Genomic DNA, 13,026 nt, shown 5'->3' with positions numbered 1-13,026 from the left:
ATTTTATATACAAAGTGATCCATTTAAAGTAGGAAACTATTAATGTATTTGAAAACATTTTTGCTGAATAATTTTAAGTGATTAAAAAACAACATTTTTCTAAGAAAAATATTTATTATTATTTTATTATCGTTATCATAATTGAAAATCGTTTTTGGCTATAAGACAACCAGGGATACTCATTTATCTAGTGAAGTTTAAAGAAACAATTGTTATTTCCTTGAGAAATTAGAGGAAAAATAAAATTTTCGTGTGAAACCCACGGATCACGTAAAACATCATAAAGTTCGTCGTCTTTTATTTTATTAAATTTAAAACCTACATAATTGCAAATTTCTCTTATATTTGAAATTCCAGTAGCAGGGGAATGAATTGAGTTGGGTTGATCGTCTTCATCATGGGGCATAATTTCATTTTCAGACTTTTTGTTTACAATATTATCATCTAATTTTGTTTTTTCTTAAAAACGTTAATAATTTGTATTCTGACGTTTCTTCTCTATGATTTGGATTTATACGTATTATAAGTCTTAATCCCAAATAAAAATAAATTTAAAAAATACAAATAAGAATAAAGAATGTATGAAAGAAAATTACAATTTGGTTAAGCTATTTTTAAATTAATAAACCGGTAGTTTTCTATAGGTATGATTAACAGAACATATTATATAACAAATACCTAAAAATTTACAAATAATATAGGAATAGGTAGATATAAGTGACGGCTCGTGGGTGCTAATCGTACATTAGCAGCCGACAACGACGAGCGTACACGTAGTTAATTTAAAAAAATAGAAATAAACTACCCAATATAGTAGTATATTTTACCGTATGGACGACGCTGCCTGTCGTCCAAAACTTGAATACATATAAGATGTATGAGCGTCAATAGACAATAAATATAAACGTAAAAATGTGTGATTAATCAGCGCTTGTGAAAAAAAACATACTTCAATAAGTTCACAATTACACAGGTTTTGATTGTATTGTTATGAAATTAAAAATGTAAGCTTACATTTAGCGTTGAAGCATAGCCCTTCGTCAATAGGAATTTCACAATTACACTATTATTTTATAAAAATTACTTAGCTGTAACTCCTTTTATTGGTTTAAATGTACCTAATTAATGATTTTACTAGTAGATAATAAGTAGTATTATTTTTATTTACAACTGTATTTTTTATTTATATGATACTCGTAGTAGTATAAAAAAATTGTCGATAGAAAATTGACAGGAGGGCACGTGCCCCTGTGCCCCTCCCTTGGATCTGCCACTGCTGCAACGTAGGCATAGACATTAGGATAGCGACTACCGATATTTAGAATAATATAACACGCAATTAAAATACTACGACGTAGAAACAAACATACTACTAAATAATGTGAAGAAGGTAGCCATCGTACCGAAACGGTGTTTTGTTAGGTCTAAAAACAATAAAAATAAAAACCACTTTTGACTCTGACTCTCAGCACGGGGAGATGAACAAATTCAGCGGTGCGTTAACCTAACGAACCATAGGCCTACAATTATATATTATAAACATAATTTTAATCATATCGCCAGTTCTGGGGACTCGGATACAGTGATTGCGGTTGACCACCTATGCTTGGGTAGATCGTCACCGGACGTCACATCGGAATCTATCATCGCACGTGCATCCTGAAATGCTTAATAGTGTGAGAGCAAATGACGCACTTAAGAATAGGCCAGAGGATACGTGGGTAGTAGGTCATGGGACACTGACTATATAAGGGGGCCCTGGAGAGGACTCCTGCAGATGTGATTTACCAGAGTTAGCGCAAGCACCTTCACGTCGTTCCACACCAGAAATCTGTCATTTGGATTTAGAATATTTTCAATTAATTTAATAAATGACACTTAGAAATATTTCGACTCTTTTTATTTCGACACGACCTGTGCTTTCAACGACCAGTTGCTGGCCCACTACAATAAGTTACAATAAACTACGTGTTCGAAATCTGATTTTTATAAATCGGAATACTCTGAAGAATAGTATGCTCAGAAAATGAAATTAAAAATGTATGTCATTATTTAAAAGAGTAAACAACTTAAAAAATAATAACAATGAAAAATAGTAAAAAAGTATGTATATATTTTTAAATATTGTTTTGTAACGATTTAAAATAATTACGTAAAAAAATATTTGTTAAATGTTTTAAGTTGAATGGATCACTCCATGCATCTATTTATATTAATTTAACGTTACCAGTTCTTGTATAAAAGAGAAATTTATCCCTTTCCACCCCACCACCATCACCATTGACACTGCTTTATTGTAAAACATTATTATGTTATTATTATTGATTAAAGCTATACTAATACTTGAGGAAAAAATATGATCAAAAAATGACATGTCACTGTTTCTTTATTAAGTATTTTTTAACATAATAAATAATAATACAATACAACAATAATATTATTGTAATGAGAAAGAGATATAAAGAGATAGAGATAGATATAGACAGATAGAAAGAAAGAGAGTGAGAGAGAACTTTTCATTGACCCGAATATGCAGAACTAATGTATACCGACGCCTGAGGTATGACCTGGGAAAAGGACTTTAATATTCGGCGTTGCTGTAGTAGATGAGAGGATGATTGTCATGCAATTTTTTATTTTTTACGTTATTTAGAAAGTATCATGTATGTTAGTGCTCTAATAAAGGTATGATATTATATATCAGGGGTGGCCAAATTGCGTCTCTCTTCATCGACGTATGCGGCTCGCGGTCTTATTTACAAAAACCAAAATTTTAATTTTTTTTGCATAAATTTATATAAAACAAAATGTTTTTATTATTATTATTTTATAATTTCATATTTAATAATTTGATATGTTTATCGGATGTTAGCTATCTTTATTATTTTTGTGGTGTAAAACTACAGATTAGATAATTTGGTTCTTGATATAATTGCATTAATATATGTGGCTCGCGTACATAGTCATGTTGGCCACCCCTGTTATATATGCTGAACCAGGAAATCATTATGCATACTATCATAGTATTTGTGCATTAGTTACATTGTTATCTATGGCGGAAGGGAGTCGTCTAATATTTTATGTTAACGTAATCGTATTGTATTAAACGAACGAGACCGATGAAATCTAAAACAGACTGTATATATTATAGGGTATTTAATTAAATATTATGAATTTATTTTTTACTGATAATTAAATTAATATAGATATAAAGAATTGAGAAGATCGCGTGAACTGAATAATTTTGCACCTTTAACAGTTATCTATATTATTTTAATTGTTTTACTAAAGTTAATTATGACAATTTTAACGATGAAATCGTATTTTGGTCAATTATATAGACTATTATAATAATTGTTTTCGGTTTTTTAAACTTGAAATTGATTTTTTTAATAATACATAATAGTTACACGGTTTGAATAACGTTAATATACATCATAAATAATATTACCTACTAATACTAATGAGTAATAAAACACACTTTTGTATATTATTATAGTTGTATGATTCATGTATATACAATTTAAATTCTCTAGTATTGGGGATTATGGTACTAATTGAAACATAAACGTAAATGGAAATTCATAATCATAGAGGACGTTGGTTTACACGGAACTTACATAACACATGTTCAAATAAAAGTATTAAATACAATTTGCATATTTAGTAATATGAGCAACCTTTGTTGGTGTCATGTTTAATTATATACTAATGAGTATTTTAAAAGTATATTATAACGTGACAAGCAATGATATTCTAGGTTAATAAGAAAAATTGATATTAATCAAAACAGAATAAATCATCATAATATACACTGTTAACGGTATGTGTTCGTTTTACGCGGAATATTACAGTTCCAATTCTTAATTGGCTGAGCATTAACGATCGTTTATTCCCTGTGTAGATCCATACATTTTGTTTTTAAAAAACTTTGTTTAATTCAAGTGACAGTGATAGTGTTTCCTAATTTGTTACATTACATTTATATTAATAATTTTTATGAGAAATAGGACAATGACAAGTGGCGACGAATCTATTAGTGAAATACAACAATTTTTTAAAGGAACTAACGTTTTCATAACTGGCGCAACCGGATTCATTGGACATGTTTTAGTTGAAAAAATTCTTAGGTACCTATATCATATTTTTATTTATTTTTTAAATTTTATTAGAAAATATACAATCTGTGTTCTATTGCTCATACAAATATGTGCTACTAGAAAAATAACACGAACAATGAAAGGAAGGAAGCCATTTAGTGATAGTACTGTCTAAATAATATAAATTAATTTTTATTCTATAATATATATTTTAAAAATAAATGTAATTTATTTATAAATACCTAACTTAACGTTCAATCATGTTATGGCCTTATGTGATTTGTGGAAAGCTTATGGGTATAATAAAATATCGTAGTATATATATACCATTACTCATTAATAACTAGAGCAGGAGTGGATCTAGACCAAGATAACAAGTGGAGGGGAGCGATTTTTAAAGGGCACACATTAATTTTGATAAAGTATTTATTTAGGTACATACATAATACATATGTTACTTTCCACAGTCTTGTACAGAACAAAAAAAATATTTTTTATAGTAATAGTAATAAAAAAATATATTACTATAATTTTGTTACCCTTGAAGTATAATTACGTCAATAACTAAAATCAGGGACTTAAACTATTTTTTTTGAGAGAACGGGGGGGGGGGGGTGGGCGATCGCCCCAATCGCCCCCCTCTGGATCCGCCACTGAACTGGTGTGTAAACATGTAGAAAACGTTTAAAAGATGTTGTACTAAAATTATATATATATTTATGTTATTTAATAATCTTATATAATGTAACAATATGTTATGTTGTTATAATGCTCGGAGACAGATTTACCTGTGAGCTGCAAATATCTATAATAATGTCAACAAACAGTTGGTACATTTATTCTTCAGTCGTATTAAGTATTATAATGACAAAAATAAATAAGTATGTGTTGTGCGTGTTAAGTTAAAAGTTGATTTTCTATTTTTAAAATTTTTTTTCTTTGTGATTGTATTTAGTAAAAATTTCCGTTATTGTAATTTGCATCTACGCTTTTTACTTTACATGGAATCACGTTAAGCGTGTCATTACAAGAAAAAATCAGTTTCGATGACCGAAATAATGTTTTATGTGCATTGGTTAACTCGTCATTTTGATTATTATTATTTTTTTAAAACATTTCATTTTAATTGTATAGTTACAGAAATTACATAGTTTTAAAACTTCAAATACTAGTAATTCAATACTAGATAATTAAGATAATAATATTAAGCAGTCAATATATAAATTTCTATTTTTTATTCAAAAAAAAAATTAATAGGATACTTGCAGTGATGATTAATTAGGTGTTTTTATTTATTTTGTTCAATGAACATAACTTGTAAGTAATATGTAATCAAATAAAGAATTATACAAAACTTATAGATATAATTTTACCCCGTAATACTGTTTTAGAGCTTGTACATTTTTTATTTACTATATTATAGGTACCAGTAAAAAACTTCTACCTTCTGCAGTTTGTGTGGCACGCCTATAGTTTCTTAGATTCTAAATCGTTTTATTATTATTATTTTTTTTAGATCATGTTTAGTAAACAAAGTGTACCTTCTAGTCAGGTCGAAGAAAAACAAAGACCCGCAGACTAGATTACGCGAAATGTTCAGTTCCCTGGTGAGTTTTGTGTGCTATTAGAAATGTTCGAAAATCGTAAATGGTAAAAATAATCGATATTTTCAGCTGTTTACGCGACTATGGGAAGAGCAACCGGACTTCATCGAAAAGGTATTGCTTATCACTGGCGATTGCGTGGAACCGAATCTAGGTTTATCGGCTGCTGATGAAGAATTCATGGTCGCCAACATGGATATTGTTATTCACTGCGCCGCCACGATCAATCTGAACGGACCTCTTAAGCACACCAGTTTCATCAATGTCAGGTGTACCAAAGATTTACTATTGATTGCTCGGCGTATGCATAGACTTAAAGTAATTATGACCATTTGGAATAAATAAAATAAAAAAAAAATACGTTATAAATACGTTCAAGCATTATTATACGTACAATTATAAGTGTAACAAACTTATACGATTGGTTTCCGATGCTTATAGTCATTTGTGTATGTGTCCACTGCGTTTTCGAACCCAAATCAACCGATTACCGAAGAAATAATTTATGATTGTCATATACAAGGGGACGTTTTGATCAACATGGTCGAAAACATGTCGGATTCAGTCTTGAACTCGATAACGCCCGAGTAAGTTCCTACCTATTTTACTTACCAACGTCCAATGGTATTTATTTATTTATATTTATGTTGGATACAATAATTTATCATATTTCGATATTGTGTATTCGAATTGTATATTATGTTTTAAGACTTTTAGGGACGTGGCCAAACACGTATACGTTATCGAAATGCATCGCAGAAAATCTCGTAAAACAATATGGTCAAAATATGCCGATATGTATCACCAGACCGTGCATTGGTAACTATATAACAGTATTATTTTATACATACAAAAAATAGTTAAAGAAAATTTGAAAATATTCTGTCAAATTAACTAGATCCATATTTTTAGTAACAATAGTAAACATTGACCAATCCAATGATACAGATTAATAATCATCACTAAAATAAATTAAATTAATCATATAATTTATGAAAACAACATAATACAACTAATAACTATAATAGTGAACTATTTGTTTTTCAATTAATGTTATAACATAAAACATATCCATTATCATATCAATATTTACCCACTGTATACAATATACATAAATTATTATACGAGAGCGAGCATGCTTGGTGAATCACCCTGTGATTTCGAGAACTGGATAACATAAAATCATGAGAGATATTTATAAATAGGTAGAAAATCTTAGACGTACATAACTCGAACAAAGACTGTAGATTGGGTTCGATTAATTATTTGTTAATAATGTGTTCTGAATACCACAACATTTTTCATATCCTTGAAGAGTTATACTTTAGAATATTATAGTATAAAAGTATAATCATTATATTATTATAAGTTTATTTATGATACCTGGTTGTGGATTATCTAGTTATAATTTTTACGTTGCAGTTGGACTGTGAAGTAGTTAAGTATGCAAAAATCGAAAAATGATCAAAATATTATAATTTTAAAACTTGAAAATATCATGAATTTAAAAGATACTTAAAAGATAAAGAACCTAACCTAAAATGAATGGTAAAAAATCATTGAATGTTTATGCAAATTTCGATCCCACTTTACTTCATGTAATGGTATTGCTATAATTGTTCAGAATGAGTCTATTCGCATAAAGCAATGTTGTTGAATATAAAAATATTTAAGACATATATCTCTAGGTATGTATAATAGTATTTTTATATCTAATTATGTTCTGATTTTGTTTTCAACAGTCGGGTTTACAGACAAAGAGCCGGTAACTGGATGGGCAAATACAATGAAAAGTGTACCTGGTTTATGTGTAGGGTTGGGATTAGGAGCTATACACGTGGTATATTTAGATCCGAAAATTCGAGTAGTAACAACACCAGCTGATAATGTGGCAAATATGATTATTACTGCAGCTCATCATGCGTCTAAGACACGGTAAAACCAATAAACAGAAACTACGATATTTTTGTGTAAAATATATTTATTTCAACCGAGACTGAGTTTGTTATTTGGAACGTTAAAAATATATTTTACAGGAAAGATTTCTTCACGAATCACGATATTTTTTTTAACATCATATAATTGTTTTAAAATTGTATATACTACTTGATAACATTTGTTATTTTTGACGCTATAGTCAATTACATGAATTATTTATGTGCTTAGAAAAATACATTGAAATCTTAAAATAATATTTTTCATAAATATATTTATGAAATTCTTAACGAATAATTTATCAATTTTTATTTACACTTAATATATATATATATATATATAAATAAAAAAAAATGTTATTTAACTTTAATAACACGTATCAAATACCATACCTAATGCACAGAGCTTGTTCGCATTAATTTTGTTTATTTTTTAATTTTATGAACAGGTTTCTAAGATCTCTTCTTTGTATTAATTATGTCAAAAGTAAAAAATTCCTATTTATTAATTTTCAATAAATTGCAACATAAAAAAAAAATAATTGACAATTTTTTACTTTCTTGATGGTTTCAATACGCAAACCTACTTACTTGTAAATTATATTATTAAGTCTATTTTAATTTAAAATAGGCTTATATGTACTGTTTGGCCGATAAAATAATGTTATATTTAATAATTCATCGTTATTATATTTCATATTTAATTTTAAATATTTATGCTTTTATTTTATCAGTTCAAAACCTATAATCCCAGTATTCAATTTCGTTCCAAATAATAGTGCACCAGTATTGACATACGGCCAGGGTGTAAAGTATATTGTAGATATTATATCGAAAAAAGAATTATATTCCGATAAACAGGTAAATATTTTAATAGAACAATAATTAAATTCAAATAATTTAAAGTATAAATAATAATTATATAATTGTAAATTGCAATAATTGAATTCGTTTTATGGTGCAGTTGTGGAAACCAAATGTGGTTGTAGCAAAATCAAAAGTATCATTTTCTATACTTTTTTTTATATACCATTATTTACCAGCATATTTCATTGACTGTTGTTTATGGATTACGGGGAATAAAATGAGGTAAATAATATATTTTTATTTAAGACAAATAAAATGTATTAAATTTTAAAAAGGACAGGTACACACTACATACTACACAGGGTGATTCTTTTATAGACTCATTATTTTGTCAATTACTAAATTTTTTTTTAAATATTTTGTATCATGCTTAAACTGTATGAAATTTTTATTTTTTCACCCTTTTATTTAATATTGAAACCACTATCAGCTTTAAATTTTCAAATGGCAACTTACGTTTAAAATGTACTAAATTAATACGGCTGTTTTTTTTATGAATTTTAACATTCAAATTATTATTTTTCGTTAATTTTTTGGCGAAATATAACTTTTCAAAGTTGGATGGTTTTTGGTTTTTATAATATTTTTTGTTTCTGAAGACCTGTAGTCACATGGGTAATAGATAATAAAAGGTACATATCGTCATATGTTATACATATTGAAAATGATTAAAATCTATACATAATATTTGTTATTAATTATTTGATCGGTGGTCATCGTGTTTGCAACTTATATTTTTAATCATTTTCAAAATTATATAATTATATAATTCCTATAATTTTACAAAAATTATATATAAATATTATTTTGTTTATAATTTTTGTTTTGGCCGAAAGGGGAATCGGTCTTTTTTAAATTTGGTCGAAAAGGGAAGGGTACGTTTTTGGTCGAAAACGGCCATGCCCGGATAAACACTTAAAAACCTCAAATCACCCAATTTGAGCAGTTATAACTCATTAACGGACAACGGTTAAATAAAAACTAATGATTTTAATGTTTAAATTCATAATAAAATAACCCTATTATTTTAAATATAGGTTACCATTTGAAAATCAAAAGTTGATGTGGTTTCACTATTAAATAAAAAGGGTGAAAAAAATAAAAACTTCAAACAGTTTGAAAAAAGCATGATACAAAGTATTTTGAAAAAAAAATGAAAATAAGTTAATACATGACGAAATAATGAGTGTATAATGATAAAAAAATCGTCCTGTATAACGTTTCGACGTTATATTTTATACTAAAATATTCTAGATACAAAATAATATATACAATAACTGTACATATTTTTATGACTATAATTTTGTTATTATCTTATAGGTATGTACTATGTAGATATGGTGTGCATATAATTTTTTTGCCATTAGTATTTTTACAATTTGTATACGTTTTAGAGGAGAAGGGTGAATCTTTATCATGGCAATTCCTTGGCATGTTAAAATTCAGCAACCCATTTGATAAAGTTAACTTTTAATAATAAACTATAATAAATAAACTTTGTAAATATCTCACAATTCTCTCTGGTGAAAGTTTTTAACTATCTATAATCTACTTAAATTTGTTTTTTTTTTAAATAAAGTTAATACTTTGTATGTTTAATCTGTATAAACAGCATAATGTTTTTTTTATAGAGCAACAAAAATATACAAAAAAGTGAAAACTATGATGAATGAAATGAATTATTTTTGTATCACTGACTTTAATTTTGATGACAGACATTTAAAAGCTCTCATATCATCACAGAGTGATCAAGATAAACAATTATTTAACTTCGATATAACAAACATAAAATGGTATGAATATTTTTTAAATTCCTCATATGGAGTAAAAAAATATATCTTAAAAGACTCTGGAGATGCAACAGTCGGCAAGAAACGATACCAAAAGTAATATTTAATACATAATTTAGTAAAATAAACATGTGATATAATTTAACTCTTATATTATTTTATGTTTGTTTTACAGAATTATGGTGGCTTATTACATGTTATCTACAATTATGTATGGTTGTCTTTTATATTTATCTTATTTATTATTGAAAATGGTATATTTCCTATAAATTAATGTGTGTCTATAACATTATAGATAGATATTAAATACCCGAAATACACCATGCAATTATACATCAGTATGTAAATTTATTAGTAAGTTAATAAATATATTAAAAAAATTGAGACAAAAACTATCCTATCTTTTAAGTTGGACCAAAATACACACAATGTAAAAAATTTCATCCCAATCGGTCCAGCAGTTTCGGAGTTCATTCCGGATAAACACTGTTGACACGAAATTTTTATACATAAGATGTTCTAAAATCTATATAAATAATATAATATGGTATTAATAATTAAAAAATTGTGTCCTGGAAAAAATATTAGTACGCTAAATATAGCACGTGAAATTTTAAAATATATAATGTTAATAATAATGGTGTAAATAATTAAAAAATTCAATCATGGAAAAAAATTTTGGTACGTATAAATATCATGGTTTAGGTAAGACTTAAATAATAAACATTTAATGAATTTTAATGTACGACTATATTATGCAACACGACGTATTATTGTAACAGAATTATTTAAAAGTAAATTGTATAAATATAAAATATTAAAGTTTTAAGTTTTTAATATTTTAGATCTAGTTGCTGCACCAATGATTTATAGATGAGACCCAGCTTACTGTTTTCAAAATGAATACAAATTATCGCAGACCCAACTTACCTAATCCCATTTCTTCCTCGGGTATTTTTACCGATTACCGCTGTATTTTTGCAGTGAACGATTTTAATTAAATGCTTAATTATCACACTAGAAACACGAATATAATAACAGTTTTCAGTCCCTTACTTAATTATGGTGTACTATTTATGAGAGCAGATCTTACTTCAAATGTTTTATATGCATATAAAATAATGCTAGTCGTGATTTTAGATTTATTTACAAAATCGGTAGAACAACCTGCACGTGTAGATTTATCTTAAACATACATTTCGGTTGTAAAATGCAATCAAAATAAATCTAAAAATGAATAACATCGATGCTGTAAATTTAATATAAGTAGATGCATTTGTACATATTGTATTGTATTGTATTGTATTGCATTAAGTATTTATGTAACATATATAATATAATATTATTTTATTATATTATAATTAATGAAGCTCAAACCTACTTTTATTAAAATAAAATCAATTAACGATATTTAATATATTATTTTAAATGTATGTACATTGTACAGTTGAGCACACATTATTAAACCAATTTATATTCTGATAGAAATATACGACGATATCATGTTTGAAACTAAAATCCAAAATTATTTTTTTTTATTTTATACCCTACAGCCACTGTTGTACTACAGCCCACTAACCGTTGATAAAGATTTACAAATAAGCTCTGTGAGGTTGGCCGCCCAATGTGAAATTTTTTTTTCCAAGTTTTTTCAATAATTTGTAAGTTATTTGTAAGTATTTGTAAGCACTAATTGGAAATTTGTAAGTTCAGCCGTTTTCAATTATCCACAAAAGTTTAAATCACGGCTAACTTCCACGAAATGTAGCCGTTTCGTTATTTCCAAGTTTTTGACTATGCCAAATTGTTATGCACGATTTGTAAGTATTTGTAAGCACGAATTTGAAATTTGTAAGTCGTCCACTACCCAATTCTACAACTGATGACGTTTCTGATTGTGATATCATATCGACAATTAGTTAAGTCTCCTTACATCTAATTTAAAGGGACCAGAAAAAAGTTCGAGATAGGAAGTGCCAAGTGACCTATCGTTTCATACGGCAGTAACCCAAAAACGGAAGAAGTGGAATAACTCCTTTATAATTTCATTCATCATTATCGGAAAACGTGAACTACTGCACGTATGACTATGACGGTACTATTTATAGGTGATAACTTATAATTAATTAATAAATGAACGCCAAGAAAACAATATAATATAAAACGATTTAGATTTAACAATTTTCGTCTAATTTGTACTCTGTGAGTAAATTACTATAGGTTACCGTACACCATTGGAAATATTTTTCGCTGCCGCTGTTGTGTTTATCGAATTTTATTTGCATTAATAGATGATTATTAGGGCGCAAATGAAAGATACAGTGTCCGTAATAAGTAACAACCAAACGATTGAAGTCTAACCTTGTAAGCGTGGCCATCGTTGTCTTTGTCGGTTTTCGTATTTACACGCAGCGATGACTATTGTTATATTATTTTCGAACGGTCGTGTTCGTACTATACTATGTCCTTTCAAGTCCCCGTATCAAGTACCTATAATTAAATAGTACATAAATATAACGCATTGATCGATGCCTTGGCTCTTGATGAATATAGATAATTAAACGGAATATCGTATATCAATACGATATCTACATTATTACATTATGTTAACGGCATTTATTATATAACATAGTGCATATGTTAATATAAAAATTAATTATAAATTGATAATATGCTTTTGCAAATTTTAATTAGTCAGTGAAGAAATTAACAAGTTTAATATAGTGTACAA

The 13,026-nt window shown here is 27.5% G+C and overlaps 1 protein-coding gene across 1 annotated transcript; it reads left to right on the top strand.

Annotated features, from left to right (window-relative positions):
- Positions 1-3,795: 3,795 nt before the first annotated feature.
- Positions 3,796-11,612, top strand: LOC113561112 (fatty acyl-CoA reductase wat-like). The gene is made up of 10 exons (XM_026967377.1): positions 3,796-4,130; positions 5,617-5,707; positions 5,774-6,022; positions 6,146-6,291; positions 6,414-6,523; positions 7,447-7,639; positions 8,373-8,499; positions 8,603-8,727; positions 10,137-10,391; positions 10,471-11,612. The coding sequence occupies exons 1-10, from the start codon at positions 4,000-4,002 to the stop codon at positions 10,562-10,564; spliced, it is 1,521 nt and encodes a 506-aa protein (XP_026823178.1). The 5' UTR covers positions 3,796-3,999; the 3' UTR covers positions 10,565-11,612.
- The last annotated feature ends 1,414 nt before the right edge of the window (positions 11,613-13,026 follow it).

This window comes from Rhopalosiphum maidis, chromosome 1, assembly GCF_003676215.2.
Source record: "Rhopalosiphum maidis isolate BTI-1 chromosome 1, ASM367621v3, whole genome shotgun sequence".
Classification (NCBI taxonomy): Eukaryota; Metazoa; Arthropoda; class Insecta; order Hemiptera; family Aphididae; genus Rhopalosiphum; species Rhopalosiphum maidis.
This window is presented reverse-complemented; position numbering and strand designations above follow the sequence as displayed.